The 19,896-nt window shown below is 34.4% G+C and overlaps 1 protein-coding gene and 1 long non-coding RNA gene across 2 annotated transcripts in view; one reads left to right on the top strand and one right to left on the bottom strand.

Moving 5' to 3' along the window:
• LOC135841868 (uncharacterized) overlaps positions 1–19,896 on the bottom strand; it is a 312,604-nt gene that overhangs the window by 236,489 nt on the left and 56,219 nt on the right. The window lies entirely within an intron of this gene.
• Positions 10,835–19,803, top strand: LOC135840410 (uncharacterized). The gene is made up of 2 exons (XM_065356937.1): positions 10,835–11,555; positions 18,587–19,803. The coding sequence occupies exons 1-2, from the start codon at positions 11,081–11,083 to the stop codon at positions 18,934–18,936; spliced, it is 825 nt and encodes a 274-aa protein (XP_065213009.1). The 5' UTR covers positions 10,835–11,080; the 3' UTR covers positions 18,937–19,803.

Raw genomic sequence — 19,896 nt, 5'->3', positions numbered from 1 at the left:
TCTGAAGCTTTCGTCCTCGCTTTGTTTGGACAAAATCGAAAATGTTCTGTTCTCTTTTTGAATTTGATTTTGAAAGACCAAAAAGCAAAAAAATAAAACAACTTTATCATCATTATGAGGGGATCAAAAACTATTGAATAAGTAGTTCTTCTTTGATGGAAATGGATCAAATTCCAGGGATTAGAATGTGAGAATGTAAAAAAGTGGTCCCCAAAATATACAACTTTGCCAAACTTTCACGTGCTGAGATTGATTTTTCAATTTTTGGCGAATTTTTGAGAATCCAAATTTGGCACATATCTCAAACGAATAAAAATTTCAGCAAATTGACCTGGAAAGTTTAAATTTGGTTCATATGCTATGTATTTTTGACCTTCCGAGTCGATTGGTGACAGTTTTGAACGATTCTGTAGCTTCCAGTAGATTTTCGGTTTCTCTAGTTTTCGAAAAAAAAAAAAACTGTAAATGAGTTGAAAACGAAATTCAGCACCTAATTTTTCGAGCGATTTAGGTACATATTATTAACAGGTCCATCGATAGGGGGGGGGGCAAAGAGGGCAGCCAAAATAAGGGTCCATGATGAAAGAAAAACATTATTTTTCACTTCACGAAAAAACAAATTTTCAAAAGCTTTTGGACTCATCGCTTCGCTCAGGCTTCTTTTCCTTTCTTTTTCAAAATCAAAAAATGGAAATTGCTAAAAAATAAACATTTCACAAAAAATATACATTTTTAAACCTCTCAAAATACAAATTTTCAAGAGCTTTCGCCTTCGCTTGAGCCTGTTCTGTTTTATTTTTCCGAATCAACTTCCTTCAAGAAAAAACATCATTCAAATTCTAAAATTTCAAAAGCCCCAAAAAATAAACACGATCCTTGTCCTCACATGAAAAAAAAACATCATTTTTATGTCTCTCGAAAAAAAAATTTTCAAAAGCTGTCACAGCTGCTTTGCTCGAACCTGTTCTATGTATTTTCTTTTTCAAAATTAACTTCCTGAAAAAAATCACTCGAATTCTAAAATTTTAGAAACCAAAAAATAGACTTCTCGTATTCGAAAAAATCGTTTTTTGGGAATTTCTAAATGAAAATTTTCAAAAGCTCTCGCCCTCGTTTCGCTCGAGAGCCAATATTCTTCTCGTTTTCAAATAGACAAACTTCACATTTTAGGCCACCAAAAATCCAAAAAAATTAAATAAAAATTATATCAGTTGAAAAAATTGATATTTTTCTCCCACATCAGTCGACAACCCCTCTCCCCCACCCCATTTCGAAAACTTCAATATAGCTTTTGCTTTAGAAGGGGAGGGACAACATGATATTTGCTCAGGGCCCGCAATTTTCGAAGAAATGAAAAAATCAAAATCCGCTGGAAGCCCTAGAACGGTTTGAAACTTTCACCAATTGACTCCGGTGGTCGTTGAACTTTTCTTGTTTGCGTACGATGATTTTTGAAATTTTTTTTTCAAAAATAATCACTGGAAAAAATTCCAAATTTGAATCGGCACAATTTTGAAAAAAGTGCCTAAATTGATCGAAAGGGTCGCAAAGCTGATGAATCCGAATCTACAGGTTATGAATTTCAGAGTTTTTTTTTTCTCAAAAACTGAAGAAGCCAAAAATCCGCCGGAGGCTCCAGAATCGTTCGAAACTATCACTAATCGACTCTGGAAGTGAAAAATAGGATATCTACCAAGTTTCAGCTTTCTAGGTCAATTTACTGGAAGTTTGATTTTTTTTCTCATTTTGGCCCAAACATGAATTTAAAAAAATAATAAAAACCAACAACTTTAGTTGGATGGGAGTAAGAAAAATCGCAAAATGATTTTTTTCAAGCATAAAAAAGAGCCACCCTACCAAAAATAACCCATCTTCGAAAGAAATGATTCTCACAATAATGGAGTCGGAGTCTCGTATAGATTGATACACCCCCTCATAAAGAAATACGTAATAAAAATCCCATCTCATTTATCCGATTGTTATACATTCCAGAACAAATCGTAAAATCGTTCCAATAAACAGTGATTATCGCACTTCGCGACAATACTGTAAATTCTCCTTCGGAGACTTAAACGCCCGAACAAACACTAAGTCGACGACGAGATCACGACTAAAAACGCACATTCCGTCGCGATCACCGCAGCACAGTCAGTCGCCGCACCTCGCCGACATTCTCCCTAGTCCCTAATAATCAAATCACTCGTAAATAAATAAAACTGAAAGCTAATAAATCGGAAATGGAAATTTCACCATCAACCTTCCCAAATGCTTCGCATACGCCGATACTTAACACGTAGAAAATGTGGAACAAATTAATTAACTACTCATCCATCACGCGGAAAAAATGGTGACAGTTTAGTGGACAGAGACGTATAGGAATTGTGAGTCGAGTTAAGCAAAGAACACACCTAAAAACAATACGCCGCGCCGAGCAGAGCAGGTCGTGTCGAGCTTACACTACGAGTACATCTACATACGAGTACATTCGTCGTTTATGACCTATTCTAATTACGTACTAAAAAATCTATTGTTTGTATTGTTCAACCATACCTATTTTGACGTACCCAACAATAGTAATGTTTAATACTTGTTTAGCTACAAATATATTGATGGTTTCTTTACCATCGAGTAGCGCGAGCCTTTAAGTAGTAATTCCTGCGTAAAATTTCATTTCCATAAAGAATTATTATTACCATTATATTATCATTATATTATTGTCAAGTGTAACCTACCGAAGTACGAGTATTTAGGCGTTTTAACGACTTATTTTCAGAATCGATATACGATTTTTTTTCATCTTTTCTACGTACCTAATACCTATACACGGATTATAAGACGCTTTTTCTCTTTCTCTCTGCCTTCTACATTGACATATCGCTGGTTAAATCATACTCACCCATCCTACTAAGAAATCTATGAACCGATCGCCGGTGACTACTTATGATTTGTCAGTTGCGCAGCTCGTCTTGGTAGCATAGTTTCCATGCCGAGTGAAATTATTATCGTTCGAAAGATGACCATAATTTAGAGTTATCTTACATCATTATGCTGTCTAGGTCACCTATATAAATGAATTATTAAAAAAAAACAGCAGCGACGCTCACGTATCAATCTCGATAGATGAAAAAATTTCGTTCTTTTGTAACCAGTAAATTCGTAATAAGAAGTGATCGATCGTTGTTTTTTTTTTGAACAAATTTTGGGTGCTCAGATCGATAATTTTTGGTCGCTCGAATTCGTATGGTATTTAACCCTTTGAGACCCCAAAATGATCTGACGGATGAAATATGAAAAGGAGTAAATATTAACTGGGTCATTCCACGTCAATTGCACCAAGAAGTGGTAGAGGGGTTCTACGATTTTTTTGAAATTTTTCCTGTGGAAAGACCTTCCGAATGGATGACCAATGGCACAAATCGCAGCCCTCTAGCCCATTTTTAAAGGCAGCCAGGGGGTGTCAAAGTCTTCAGTGAACCTAAAATATCATCCATTTCAGCAGTGGATTACTCGATAACCGCGATACCTACCAAAATGGAACATTTTTCCATAGTTAGGGGTTTCAAGAGGTTTTTTGGTGATATCATAAAAATCAGTGTTGTCACTTTTTTTTGGACAAAAAATTAGCTCAAAAAGTTTCGAAACGTAGTTTTCATATCGTTCTGACTCTCAAAAATTCTGAAAAAAATATATTGTGGACAACTTTTCATGCTGAACAACATATTAAAAAATTGGGATGGTAACATGTTGCAAAGTTGATTTAAAAAAATTTTAAGTTTGCGAAAAAATGCGATTTTTTGATTTAAAACATGAAAAAAAGTTTTGATAAAGTGAAGTTGACCCATTTGACCCCTATTTTTACGTATCTGTTGAAAAAGTTGAAAAAACCCTTTTACACGATGAAATGAACTCCTCACAAAAAAATCAAAATTCGAAAAGATTCAAAAAGTGAACGAATTTGTATTTGTTTGTTGTAAGTAAGTGTAATTTTCATCAACTTTTTCATGAAATACGTCAGAAAGAGGTCAAAATAAGACAACTGAATAAATTCAAACTTTTTTTGATGTTTGAAATTGAAAATTCAATTTTTTCGAATTTTGATTTTTTTGTGAGGAGTTTATTTCATCGAGTATGGGGGTTTTTTCAACTTTTTCAACAGATACGTTAGAATAGGGGTCAAATGGGTCAACTTCACTTATCAAAACTTTTTTTCATGTTTTAAATAAAAAAATCACATTTTTTCGCAAACTTAAAATTTTTTAAAATCCACTTTGCAACATGTTACCATCCCAATTTTTTAATATGTTGTTCAGCATGAAAAGTTGTCCGCAATATATTTTTTTCAGAATTTTTGAGAGTCAGAACGATATGAAAACTACGTTTCGAAACTTTTTGAGCTAATTTTTTGTACGAAAAAAAGTGACAACACTGATTTTTATGATATCACCAGAAAGCCTTTTGAAACCCCTAACTATGGAAAAATGTTCCATTTTGGTACGTATCGCGGTTATCGAGTAATCCACTGCTGAAATGGATGATATTTTAGGTTCACTGAAGACTTTGACACCCCCTGGCTGCCTTTAAAAATGGGCTAGAGGGCTGCGATTTGTGTCATTGGTCATCCCCTCGAAAGGTCTTTCCACAGGAAAAATTTCAAAAAAATCGCCGAACCACTCTACCACTTCTTGGTCCAATTGACGTGGAATGACCCAACTTCGTTAAGCAGATTTTTGAAAACAATTGACGTTACTCAAAATTTTATTTTGGAATTGGAGCAAATGCTCGAAATAGGCACTTTTTATCCCGATTTACAAAATGAATTTTCGATGTGGACACACGAAAATTTTCCGAAAAGTTTCTTCAATAAGTAATGCCAACATAAAAATCAGAAAATTTTGAATAATAAATTACTTCAAAAATTTTTGAAGCCAAAATCCAAAATTTAGAGGAAAAATAAAAAATGATTTTCTGCACGAGTTGAGACAATTACAAATGTAGGAGTGACATCATTTTCAAATCGAAAAAATTTTTGGTCAAAAATCAACAGATTGACGATGGAGATTTTTATTTGAAAAAAAAAATCATTTTGGAAATTGAGTTTCAAGGTCGTTCCATGAAAAATATCATTTTTTGTTGAAATGAGATTTTCAAACTGCTAAAACCTTGAAAACAGATCAGAACAGAATTTTCAGCAGCTCAAATACATTCACACGTCTTCTGAAGGATTTTGAACCCCTTTGGAAAAAATTGGAATTTCATTATACGTAGAAGATCCAAATTTCCAGGAAGTCGTACCTCATGTTTACAGACACCTACATATGAAGCTATCAACTATGATCCTACTCGCTATACTAGTAGACAAGTATACAATCTTCAACTTCATCCAATGCCCAAGTTATATTGATGGAGGTACAAAGCACAACACACAGTACACCAGATATACGTACATACTTTGTACTTACTAACACACAACCAGCACACTCCAGCATATCCTTGAACTCGTCGTATAGTACCTACGAGTACGTATGTATTCTATACGCGGCTACTCGGTTTCTATTTTGGGTAATTATAACACGAAACCGAGTTTTGAAAGCGGACCCCCTCGAGATGAAAAAATTCTCAACGGCAACGGCATAAGCAACCATAAAGCGAACGCTACAGGAGTTGGAAAAATAATTACGCTAACTGCTGTTCTCTTTCGTGTGTCTTTGAATAACAATGGAATATTTACTTATAACGGAATCGCCAAATTGTTAATAACATATAGTGTACCTAGGTAGGTATCTGAAGCGAGTGTTACATTCTTCCAATTGACCAAATATTATTATATTTATTTATACGAATCTCTACCTATGAATGTATTCGCTTCGATTTCGGTATGGTACGAGCAAGTAATTGAAAACTAAATCTTTGCCAGTCTCGTCTCTCGACTTATAGATTATCACGTCGCATTTAGTACTTATGTCGTACACGCACGCGTAGAAATTTTAATAATTTCTCATAGGTATGCATATTTATTCAGTGGTAAAGTTGTCTGGCGCTATAGATGAAATTCCGAGACGTCCAATGATGCTATTTAATTTACATACGCGAATTTTTTTAGCATGAATTCAATCGGGGAAAATATTTAACTCGAATAGGAAGTATTTTATGAATATAAATTGGGTAAGATTTACAAAAAAAAAATGGTTTCAGTTTCAAAATGTTTATGAAATAGTTTTTTTTGGGGTGTTTATGTTTTGTAACATAGGCACTAGACACGTAGACAGGTACATATTAGAAGTCATTTCGAAACCAGAAGTATCTCAATCGATTTAAAGGATTTCACAGATTCGGAGCTTACCCTGCAAAAAAAATCAAAATCGCCATTCAAAAAATAGTTTTTCATTATCTTAATTTTAAAACCTATTAAAATCATTTTTTATTTTTTTGAAAATTTAGCTTCTAAAAATAAACTACGCTTTTTCCAGAGAACAGGGCTCGTACTCAATTTTTCAAGAAAAGAAAACACACTCATACACTTTTGGCAAACGAACAAGCTTGGAAAAGTACATAGCCAAAAAGATACTACTCGTACAAAAGCGACAAAACGTCAAAAATTACAAGGAAAAAGCAGAACATCACAAATCAAAATATTTTAGTTTTCAATTTCAATTTTTTTTTTTGCACTTTTCGATTTGAAAATCGAGAACTTTTGGACAATAATCAGACAAAAAGCGAAACTTCAATAATTTTAGCATAAGACAGGGCTTTTTGGAAATTTCTGGCAAAAAAGTAAGACATTGAGACAATTTTTGGAAGAGTGATGCTTTTTGGAAATCTTGACCAGAAAAAAGACAATTTTTAGCAATTGAATCGGTGGGTGCAGAAAGGGAACAAGTCCATTTCCACACTTTTCAGGAATAACAAAAAACTGATTTATTTGAAAACCAAAAATTTTTAGTAAACATGCGAGGAGCTCATTGCAAAAGTAGCCCTTGTCACATGAACCTATGCAATCTCTAAACCTCTCCCTTGAGCGTACCCAGTATCATGAATGTAAACTCTATAAAGCAATTCCTCTCAGGGCTACTCAGGGTAGACCAACTTGACGGTCATTTCATCATTACAACATGATCTCCGCATTTGGCAATAGGTGCAATCGAGTGAAAAGGGTCTAAAAGTTCATGTGACAAGGGCTACTTTTGCAATGAGCTCCTCATGCTTAAGGTCATTGAAAGAGGACCCCAAGACACAATTTTTAGCACTGTTTAGAAAAAAAAATATTCACGTGCGCCGGCGCTGTTGCTGCCTAAACAAATGGGACTTAGACCCTTTCTGCACCCAATCGACAAAATTTTTTTTGAAATTGCTCGGGCACGAATGGGGCTTGATTCTACATCTAAGTACATCATTTAGACTGCTATCTCGTTTAAATTGACCAAAAACCCCTTGAGTTCTAAGACTTTTTGCCGAAGTTGTTAATTTTTTCATCATTTTTCAGTTCAGAGATTAACTTAAATTTCAAAAAATGGTCTTCTCAAAAATGTTACTTATGTTTCAAGGAATTTAAAAAATTTTACAAAAAAGTCATAAATGCGGATCCGCCCTTTTTCTGCGCCCAAATACCACTTTCCCGGCAGTTTTGCGGAAATCTGACATCACCAGTCGATCCGCTGCATGTACTTTGAAACCCCTATATCCGTGAAAAAAAAAATTTCCAAAAATGTGACTTGTTCCCTTTCTGCACCCACCGATTCAATTATAAAAATTGAAGATCATTTTTGTCAATTTTCGCAAAAGCGAGAATTTTAAAATCATTTTTCAAAAAACAAAAGACAATTTTAGCAGAAAGCAGGACTTTTCTACCATTTTCGGCTTCTAGTCTTTCCGGTGATTTCGGTATTTTTTTCAAAAGTTTTATCATTGCATTTTTTGGGTAACTTTTGATAAAAATAACAAGACATTGGATACTGCTGCAGAGCGAAAATTTTTGCTAATTTTTGGCAAAAAACAAGATTTTGACAATTTTGGTAAAAAACGGGGCATTTTGACAAATACAGGCAAAAAATTATACTTTTTGCAGTTTTTGTCAAAAAATGGAAATTGGGAACCTACTAGAAATTTTTTGAAAAAAAATCAAACGTCAATTAAAAATCGAGATAAATCAAGAGTTTCGCGAAAAAATGAGGAAAAACAAGCCCTCCCTCGCAATTTAAGAACTGGACGAAATTTCATACTTTTCTAAAAGTTAACGCAGCAACAAAATGTCCGAAAATGGAAAAAACGTTGATTTCAAAATTTAAAAAATTTTGAGTCACAGGATCTTTTATTTAGTTGAGTTTCTATGAGAATGTTCACCTCACATAAATTTATTGCAAGTCATAGAATCAAAAAATCGTATTTTTAACTTTCAGTAAAAATGAACCAACTCATTAGTAATAGGTAATACTTATTGGGCTTTGAAGAAAGATTGAAAATTTTAGTCTTCAGTCAGAATTTTTATAAATGATCAATTTTTCAAGTAAAAACTTCCCCCAAGCCTCTAAGCTATTTTGGTATCTCTGTCAGGAGCTCTCTTTGATCTCTTTCTATGGAGTTCATAAAGTTGAAAAAAAAAACACTTGAGAAAAATCGACAATGGAAGGAGATATTCTGTGCACGTTTTTTTGAAAATTTTCAATTTATGATTCAAGCCCTTCTAAATAAGGAGGCCAAGGGGAGTTTTTTTCTTAAGAAGTGAAAAATTTTCAAACTTCAATTTTTGATTTCCTATTTTTTTGGAAGCTTCATACCAGAAGATCAACATTATTAGGGGGGGGGGAGGAGCAAATAAGGTTGCTTCTTGAAAGAGTGTTATTTATTGGGCGTTTGTCTGACACAGACATGAGAAATTTTTCAAAAATTGTTCACTGACTTCGACTTATTATGTACAATTTTTCAAGATTTTTTTCCAACGTTTTTGAGGTTTTATAAAGGGAGTCGAAATTGGTTGGGGGAGAAAGTCGATTGTTCAGTACAATTTTGGCTAAGAAATGAAAAAATGTCTGCATAAAAGAGATTTTTTTCTGTTTATTGTTTTTTTTTGTGGGGGGGGGGGACTTTTAAGCACGACTCAATTTCATATTCAATTTTAGACAATTTCTTTTGAAATAAAAACTTTGTGGGATGAGAGCTATATCAGAAAATCTCAAAAAAAATATACGATTAGTTCACTTTACAGTCTTTTTTTTTACATATTTACGAAATTTCCTGATTTTGGAGTAAACATATTTTAAAATTTCTCGAAATCTCGATTGTTTCAGAACAAGGTGTCTAGACAAAATTTCAAAATGAAAAAGCAGGTCTTTTGGCTGGACATTTTTCAAACACTTTACAACTTTGAAGAGGGGGGGAGTCAATTATTCATTTTTTAAATGTCTTGAGGCATGCGAAAAAATTTTCGGAGGATGTGTCAAAGCCACCTTTTTTAGCACATCCTCCTCCTCCCTATTTTTTTTTTAATGAAAAAAATCAAGTTTTCCAATGAAGTTAACATTTTTTCACTTTTTTTTGGGAAGTTTTGAACTGACTTTTCAACAGTTCTCACCCGACATTTAAAAATGTATGAATTGAAGTACCTACTAACTCTCAAGAAATATGAAAAAAAAGTCGAAAACTTCAGTCTAGTTTAATTCAATGAGAGAAAAAACATTCTTAAACCAAAATTATCGGTACCAAGGAAATCAAAATAAAAAAATTCGCATCTTTTTTTGTTCCCTCATGTTTTTTAAAGCTCTTTTTCAGTTTTAGATCTTTGAAAATTAAATTCAAAAAGAGAAGAGAACATTTTATTGCCAAGTGAAGCGAAGGGGTAAAATTTTTTAGACCCAATTTGAAAATCTATTGAAAATTCACAATTTAAGAGGTACCCACCCAAATAATACGTAAGAAGTTTCTATGTAAAAATTTTCGTGTTTTTGGATAATTTTGAATGAAATTTTGCACCTTGATTCGAATTGCATGGTAAAATTTTGCACTTTTTGATAAAATTTTCGGAAATCCGGACAACTGCATGACTTACAGTCCACACATCGTCAACAAGCAGGGCAAAAAAGCAGTACTTGCAGGACTTGCTGGATTGTTAGACATCCTGCAGAAGTGAAATTCCACCAGTTTTCCAAAAAATGTGGAAGCGTTTCCGGCTATTTTCACTCATATGACTTATTGTAAAATTATATTTGCCAATTTTGAAATTGCCAACACTCTACAGGCTCAAAAACAGTCCAATTTCAGAAAACAATGAGACCTTCCAAGTACAACTGGTACCACAAATCACATCACCAAATTCCTCCTAAAAATCCACCTCGATCGCTCCATAACATCGTAAAACCTATCTCATTCTACGCGCCAACTACTCCTTCATTCAATACCAGGCCTACACCTGCCTACAAAACGAACCAAATTGAAAACGAAAAAAAGAAAAAGAAAAAAAACATCCTCCATCATAATATTTCGTAACACCAGGATCTACTTCTACGTACGTACGTACGAGAGGGAAAAACGACCCAGAGAGGAAAAAAAAAAGAGGAATCCCATTCAATCACGGAACTGTATAAACTTGAACCCACAATCTAATTGGCCAGATAGGACAAAAAGAAAAAAAAACCACCTCATCGCAGACAGGGAGATAGAGTGAGACGGAGAAATCCACCGCGCCTGCCGGACGTCCCTCTCAAAACGGAGGTTTTTGTTTACACTTCTTACGAATTGCTTTCTCTTCGAGCAAGCATTACATAGTATTATGTTATGTCCGAAGCGCGGCGCTGCTGATTAGCTTCCGTTACGAGAAAGAAGAAGAAAAAAAAAACTCCCATTAAGAAGGGATAAGACGCGGCGCGGCGGTTCGAAAAGTAAAATCAACTTAACCAATAAATAGACTAACCTGCTCGTTGACAATATCAGTTATTGTCAAAAACATCTTCCGCTATAGTTCGCTGGTCATACATATGAACTTTTGATTTGTTGCTGTGGTGTGCTACGTCGTCGGTCGTCTACACACTCTCGCGTCTTTGGTTATTTTTTCTCTCTGTAGTTCATTTTGTATTATTAATCCGTCGTCGTCATGTTGCGTCGTGCAGTTTTATTGTTCGCGTTACCTTGTGTAATTTTGGGCGCTGTTATTTCGTCCAGCGATACGGGCAACGAGAATTTCAGACAAGCTCGCAAAGAAGACCCATCCAAATGGAAGGTGGCCAGCAAATTCTTGGAAGACTGTATGGGTCAAGAGTACTCCGAAATGGCTCACTGTTTCGGCGTGAAAACCGTCGCCGTCATTGACCGAGCTTCCCGCATGAATAGCATCTCAATCCTGCCCGGAGTCACTTTCGTAGCTGATAACGAAGAACTTCAACGTTCTGGCCGAGCTTTGATGACCGAGGAAGAAATCGAAAACACCATTTCGGCCGATCCTAATGAAAAAAGCTCTAAATTGATGGACTTGCTGTTCGACTCCGTAGGCAGATTCTTGCAAACGCACACTTTACAATTCAGAATACCGAAATCCAGCTCTCACGAATTGCAAAGAGCTTTAGACGAAGGTAAGCCAAACAAAAACCATTTTAACCACCCCTGAAATATTCATCTTCTTTAACCCTACCTAAGTACGAAATCTCGCCATTATTCCGTTGCAAAAGTTCTACTTACTCGTACTACTAAAACGATGCGAAATTATTTTATTAAATAACCTCTCGTCGACGACGCGACGAGAGCGAAACGAACGACGAGTTTTCGATTTTCATGAATATTTACGGCGCTAGGCTATGCAAATATATCGCCTTCTTTTCAAATCACCGCTCGAATGTTTAATTTATTCCGAACTCTGTTCGCTCTCACACCTCCCAATCGTGTATCTTTCGTTTTATAAATTGCATTTATTTTACATAATAATTTCCTCCTCGTCGTGCAGAACCTTAGCTGTGGTACTCGAGTATCCAGGGTTGAGCAGAAACGACCCCTCCCCACCTTCGTCCTTTTTCAGTTTTCTCGAAACTGTACCAATTTCGTTGGCTTATTTGGCTGCTCTAAATCTAGTCCATTTGGATGATCGCCGCCTTCGTATCTATACTAAATTATACTCTTGGAAACCTCTGCCCATCGTTGGCAGCTCACGTAGCTATATTTTTGACATCTGACATCAATAATACACCGTAGAGATAATCTCTGGCCCGTAAAAGCGTAATATTTTTCAATAAAAGAAATCCCAATACTAACCGAGCCAGTCTTACGATTCTCGTAACTCGTGTTCATCGACAATGGCACATCGTAGGTTTTATTTTACACAGACACCCTGCTCTTTGCTTCGCCCATATTTGTCGAATCCTCTTGTGTAGGTATTTAGCACTTGTTTTATGAACATAATATTAACCAAGCATGGACGAAAAAATCCGGCACGCGCCGAATTATTATTTTTTCTATCGGACAAGGAAAAAATCATCAGAATAATTGGTGCGTCTGTCGTTTTATGTTTTCATTCCATACACACATCTGTACATACACATAGATAGCACATGGCACATGGTACGCATTAAGTTAGCTCTCTTCAGGCTTCGTCTTCGTCTTGGTCTTGGTCTTGGCCTCTTCCCTCAAATATGACAATCTTTTGACATGCTCACGTCACATTTACTGTTTATGAATCAGTCGCGTTGGTATTTTCTGTTCGTGTTCTCTATTGCCATTTAAAGCATTTTTTTTCTGTCTTTTTCAACCTGGTGAACTTTCTATATCATTTGTAAGTACACGCGACTGCGAAGACTTCGTTATACGTATATATGACCAACTCTTAGAGTAAAAAGAATTAATTTTTTCATTCAATGAACCGCGCGTTTTTGCTCGAAAATCTAGGTATTCGTTGTCAAAAATTTGCCAATTGCACACAACAACAAACGTTGCTCGACTCGAAGAGAGAAAAAAAGTACCTATACGAGAAACTATGTCAAATCATCGAGTAAAAAAAATTTTTTTTTCCATTTAAAACAACACCAATCCGTCAATCAAATAGAGTATTTTCTATTAAAATTTACACACTCGCCTTTGGTGACTGAGCATAAAAAAAAAGCACCTGATACGTACAATGGACGAAGACGCGAATCCAAATAAGAAATGTGTATTACGTGGCCTAAGGCTAGATTAAAATTAAATGTCACGTTGCCTCGGGTAGATTATTCGGTCGGTATCAAGAGCACGATTGAAATTCGCTTTCGTTTTTTTTACACTGTTAATCGTCCCGATTGGATGGCGGAGAAGATGATACGGGAAAATGGGATAGGAGAGAGACAAAACTTGAGGTATTTAATCAAAATATTGTGCTAATTGAATACCTACTCTTTCGATTTGCCAAAATCATTCCAAGTGGATTAGTATTTTTATTGGATGAAACGATTTTTTTTTTTGTTCACAGGAGTGAGATTTTTGATTAGATTCTAACACGTTTTTCATCGTCATTTTGACAAAATACCAAGATACTTATAATTTTTAAACCGTACTTGAATCTGTTTCATGCGAAAATATTTCTAATTCTGAACAAATTCAGCTCGTATCTAGAGAATTTCAATTCATTTTTTCAAAAATTACTGGAAATTGGCCGAATTCAGCGAAGACCTTCGTTTTGAATTGAAAATGACTCAGAAAAAATCTCTAAAGAATATTGTAACTCATTTTTTCAAAAACAGCTGAAAATTGACCAAATTTAGCGAAGACCTTCATTTTGAATTGAAAATAACTCAGAAAAAAATCTCAGCTCCGGAGAGCCCCCCCCCTCCCGGAGGCCATGTTATGGGTTCTAAAAGAAGGGCATTTTTGGAAAAATCATGTTTGTTGCTTTAGCTTCTACCAAACCTATTTTGGAGGAAATGACCCAGTTCCAATGAGATTCTGCGTCATCGAGATCTATGCCATCAAAATCCAATACCACTTTTAAGGTCTTACTGAGCGGTTGGAAATTTTCAAATCGCTCATTTTGGGGAAAATTCGTCAAATATTTTGTATCAATTAAAAAAAAAAAAAAAAATACAAAGCATCAAAATATAGTAAGTCCCGCTTATTAGAATCGCGGATAATAGAATATTTCGGATAATGGAATGAAATGTGCTAGGACAGAACATTTGTATCTTCTTACATGCACATTTTTCCGTTTATTGGAATAAAATGAGCGTTTCATTCGGTTAATAGAATTGAAAAATCTTCAAAAATGGGAGCAAAATCATGAATTTTGGCAAAATATAACAAAAATTAAATAAAAACATGTAAAAATGGCATAAAAACGCGAAAATAAATATTTTAAATTGGTGAAAATTAGTATAAGATGATGGATTTTTTTTTTAATTTTATAAAAATTGTACAAGAAAGTGTTCAAAACATATTAAGAAAAGGCTAAATGAAACTAAAAAACTGAAAAAGTATTGGAATCGACCTCAAAACACATCAAAAAGTAATAAAATCTCAACATAATTTGGAATTCTGCATTTTTTATCCTTCCGCTTTATAGAATGCTCTGGTTTATAGAATCAAACATACCTGGTCCCAAATCGATTCTAATAAGCGGGACTTACTGTATTTTTGAAACTGAGGAAATATTTTGGAATACAGTGGTGCCAATTTCTCGGTCATCAATGTCAATTTCAAAAAAAAAAAAACCTACAAAAATAACCAAAAACTCGACGGTTTTTTTCAGTATTTTGAAATAGGCACTAATTACCAAAAAATTGGCTCCATTTCGTTCCAAAATATTTCCCCAGTTTCAGAAATGACATCTTTCGATGTTTTGGCCTGATTAATGCGAAATATCTGCGAAGAAAAAATTTTCAAAAGTCGAGTTTTCCCAAAAATAAACCGTCTGCAAATTTCCAAAAGCTTAGTAGAGTTCTGAAAGTAGTTTTAGATTTAATTTTGAACCGAATCTCAAACATGTAAGGTAAACTACCAGTTATAGACCGGGGTACCAATTACAGATCTTTTTTTTTGTAAAGGCCTGGCTATAGTTTGCAACTTGTCCAATAGGAGTGCCAATTGCGGAATTGTGTTGCCTCGAGTGTAGCCTACCTAGAAATGCATAGTCTTTGGATGTTGGGTGGTATCAGTGTGCTCCATGTGTTTATAATCAGAAAGTAAAAATGTTTACAGCAAAAATTTTGTTAAATTTGTACAAGGGTTTTTAATTACAGTGGAGTCTCGATAACTCGAAGCTGAAGGGAGGAGGAGTTGACTTCAAGTTATCGGAGTTTTCGAGCTATCGGAGTTCGAGTTATAGAGGTTAACTTTTGGTATATTTTGAGTTAGCGAAGTTTTGAATTAGACGATGAGTGTTTTTTTTATCAGAATGAAATGGAAACACGTATTATACCTATGTATGAGTAAAGTAGGGAATGCGATTGTACAATAGGTACCATCGAAAATAACCGATATGTGAATGTGAAAGAGTTTTGTATCAATGAGATTCGAATTTACAAGTGTTTTCAACTAGAAATTCGAGTTATAGAAGCAAAACGTTGGCAACGTTCGACTTACAGAGGTTTTTTCTTGTCTTTTCCAAAAATTTTACTTCGAGTTATCGGAGTTTTTGGACTCTTTACTTCGAGGTAAAGCAGTTAATTTTACATTGAGTCTTATGGAGAGTTGAAGGGAAACAGACTTTGCTTCAAGTTATTGGAGTTTTCGAGTTAACGGAGTTTGAGTTATCGAGACTCCACTGTAATTCAATTACATCGATCCAAAGAGTATATTCAACGAACATTTGGTTTCTATGTGTGAAGCTAAGTACCAAGAACTACTTTTTCACATCTTCAAACTTTTTTGCAGATCTTAGATTTATGTTAGGCGCTTTTTGGTAGAATGACAATGTTCAAACATGAAATCGCTGTAATGTTTTCAAAATTGATGATTATAAGCCGAGTCTTATGTATTTATGTTGCATACCACATATATTTTCATGTTCCAGTGAATAAACATTCAAATTGTGAAATTCAGTTTTGGTCCGTAATTGGTTTGATCCACAATTGGTAGCTAATTTTTTTTCTTCTATGAATTTTTCAATTTCAAAAGGGTTTTCAGGTACCAATTACAGACTGGTCCACAATTGGTAGTTTTTCAATTTCAATATTTGTGAACTTTGATGATGAAAATTTTCTAATGTGGTTCTCAGGGTACTATAACTGGTCTCAGAGTGAAAAAAATTAAACGCTTTCATTCATATTTGCATGATCCGTAATTGGTACCTCTTCAAAAACTGTCTTTTTTTAGACCGTATTTCAAATAGGAATTAGGGAAATGAAAATTACTTTTTTTCAAAACTGAACACCTTGAAGTGAAAGAGGAAGCTTCAAGGATTTTTTTTTTAATATCAAAATTGGGTCATAAATGATGTCTTGGCGGTCAATTGTAAAAAAGTGGCCCATAACTGGTAGTTTCACCAAAACAGGTTGAGTGAAAGCTAGAGCGAAAAAATCACAATTTTACTGAAAACGATCCGTCTTTGGGGACCCATATCTCCCTTCTTGAAGCATCTCCCAGGTTGAAAAAATTTCAGAGTGGATTTCAACTCAAAATAAAAAGTTTCCCTGAATTTGGTCAAAATCCTGTGACATTCCCACCCCTCACGACCCCCCTCCCCATGCTAAGTACCATCGTGAAAAAGGAAAGAAACATACCCTTCAAATAAAAATCAATTCTCAAAAATTATTGAATTTTCTAACATTAGTGAACTTTTTAAAACGGTTCAAACAAAGTATGTACATATTAATAATTGATGAATTATTTCAAAATTGGTTAATTCTTTCTGTTCAGTCCCTTTCTGGAGGTTGAGAATTTTCCAAAGAAGAGTCAGTTTCTCAAAATTACTAAAATAAAAACATGATTTAAAAATAATTTAAAATTGATAGATGAAAAAATGGTGTTAAAAAGGGACAACATTTTTTTTTTCGAGCATTAAGATTCGATATTTAATTCTAAAAATGATCTGAAGATATTGAAGCTTCCAGAGAAAGCATCAATTCAGAAAAAATGTCTAGTCTGACATAAGACTACAAACAGAAAAGATTTTCAATTTGGTAAATTTCAAGATTATCGTCTCCAAATTTCTACTGACAACAAAGACTTCAACTCAAATAGGTACTGGAAGTTCTACAACTTGCATTATTATTGAAAAATCAGCTCAAATCTGAGCCAGCTTCCCCTTTCCTCGTCTTCTTCGTCGATCACCAGTGTTCATACATTGTGAATTATCGCATATGCTCCCTAGCCCAACTAAGTATGCAAATTTTACACCTTCGGTGTATTGTGGGCTGCTTAAGTATACTTTTTCTGGGGGAAATGGATTCTTGAGCATTCATATTCAGACTGGGTATGCAAAATTTCACACGTTTAATGAGTTATGGGCAATATTCTACATTACCATGTTTTTTCAGGAGGTCTTTTCATTAGAGGAGTACCTATCAGTTTTTCCAAGTTGGCATAAGAGACTCAAATTTTGAGGCACCCAACTGAGAAAAAATAAAAATCATCAAATGAAAAAATTAATTTCCAACAAAAAGGGTAGCGTTACTTTTTGCCAATTTTCAATCGTGGGGACACATGTTCAAAGTTCAAAAAATTCAATAAAATAGTACACAATGAAAAATAATGTACACTTGGAAAAATTTCCTACGAAAGAAGTTCTTTGAATTTTTTCGGTATCTTCAAAACTGAAGAAGATGTTCATCGATTCAAAAAAAAAATTGAATGAAAATAATATAATTTTTCAAAATTCAAATCGATATATCTCCTTGAATAATGTTGAAGATACCAAAAATGAGCCGAGACCCTTTTTTGTACAAAATTAAATTTTCCCCTAAAAAAAAATTTCCTCTGAATATTTTTGATATCTTCAAATCTGAAGGAGATAGCAAGCTTGAAACAAAACAGAGAAAAAGTGTGATATTCAACTCGTTTTCTTTCATTTCTTCGAGTAACGTCCACATGATTAAAAATAGGAAACAATAGATAAAGATCTTTTTTGTTGGAAATTGATTTTTCTACAAGATAATGGCATCATTTTTATTAATCATCTCAAAATTGGAGTCTGTAATATAATATCCAATTGAAAAACTTATTGTAATTTGCCATTTCACAGTGGACAGGTTAGATTATTGAGTTCTGTGATCAGCCCAGCTGTACCTGGCATGGCAGGCCTTTGTAGTTTTCATGCAATAGGTGTTGAAATGCTTTGAAATTCTCGTATCTTTGATGGTATTCTGCTTTCACATTAAATACTTACTTACCTGAATGACGGTCGTAGGCAATCAAACTAATTTTAATTTTGAAATACTGAAAGAAACCAACCTGAAATAAAAATTAAAAAACAATACATTAGTTACGTTGAAAAAAAAATTGAACTGGTATTTTGTCAAATTTGCTAATCTATCTTCACAAAACATAATCCACATATAAGTAAGCCCACTCTTCCCCAAAAATGTAAAAAATACACACCATCTCAATTTCAGACCCCCTCCCCCGCCTTTCCACCCTCCCAACCACCTCACCACCAAATCCATCCAAACCACACCACTAACCAGCCCCTTTTCTGCATCTGTGTTCGCAGGACGTGCCAAAATCAAGAAGAAGTTGCTCCCATTCTTGGGTCTATTGGCTGTGAAAATCTTCGCTTTATTGCCTCTCTTACTGGGAGCCGTCGGTTTCCTCGCCTTGAAAGCTCTGCTCATCGGTAAAATCGCCTTGGTTATCGCCGGTATCTTGGCTTTACAAAAATACTCTCACGGAGGCAGCTTCAGCGGTTTCAGTAAATTGACCGACGGATTCGCTCCGGCCGGAAGCAGCTACAGCGCGCCAGTCAGCAGCCCTGGCGGATACTACAGACGCAGCATCGAAGACCAAGCTGCCGCTCAACACCTCGCTTACAGCGCCCAAGTACCTCAGGAAATCTCATCGTAAAACACCTTGCTCGAAAACCTCATCTTTTTCACTGCCTGTTTTACTTTCTCGAGTATATAAATGTATAACTCTACCAACTTTTAAAACTTTCCTCACCTCATCTCATTCATCGATGATGATGAGGTGTGTTAAAGTATACATTCATAACGATGACTTTCGATAAGATAACCTTATACTTTCCACTTTTTTTTTGGGTCTTATTCCTAGATTTTAGATACCCCTTTTTCCCTTATCTCTCGATTCCAATTAATTTAAGATTTCATTTCCTTCGTCCCTTTTCCCTTTTCCCTCCCTGTTATTATTTTTTACGCGTAGTCTCAAGACCCAAATATTTCTTTTCATTTTGCTAGAATGATGATGATAAAGTACAAGTTTTTCTTTTTCTCTTAAGTTATATAAATTTTAGTTTCTAAGTTATTTATTTTTCTTTCTTTCTTTATTAATTTATTTTCTTTCTTTTTTTTATAGAAATCTCTTCTTTGTTATTATTTTTTTGTATTTTTTTACTATTTTTTTTCTTCTTTTTAATTACTTAATCGAAGCTATATACGTAAACGCACGTGCTCTTCTAATCTATCTATACCTACCAACGATTGTGCCAATATTTTATTTAAATTTTTCGCGTGTACTTTAAAAAATTGCAAATAATTTTCGATATAGAAAGCAATTACCAGAATGGGTATCCGCTTTCTGTAGCGAAGATTTTCACAATTTATTACCAATTTTTTACTTTACCAAATTTATCGTAATAATATTTACACAATCAAAAGAAAGAGAAAAAAAGAAAAATTTCTTCAAAATGCATTAAGATGTACTTTCTTTTTTGTAATGAAACGACTGAATAAAATAAATACGTTATTGAAAAATTGTCACATGTGCATCTATAACTTATTATTATTCTAGAACAAGATTTTGCTATACAGGTAAGTATTTGGACACTCCTTTGGAAATTAATAATGG

Source organism: Planococcus citri, chromosome 3 (genome assembly GCF_950023065.1).
Source record: "Planococcus citri chromosome 3, ihPlaCitr1.1, whole genome shotgun sequence".
In the NCBI taxonomy this organism is placed as follows: domain Eukaryota; kingdom Metazoa; phylum Arthropoda; class Insecta; order Hemiptera; family Pseudococcidae; genus Planococcus; species Planococcus citri.
This window is presented reverse-complemented; position numbering and strand designations above follow the sequence as displayed.

Coding starts and splice junctions, on each gene's coding strand:
- LOC135840410 (XM_065356937.1), top strand. CDS start 11,081: ATGTTGCGTCGTGCAGTTTTATTGTTCGCGTTACCTTGTGTAATTTTG. Junction 11,556..18,586: donor GCAAAGAGCTTTAGACGAAG/GTAAGCCAAACA, acceptor CTGTGTTCGCAG/GACGTGCCAAAATCAAGAAG.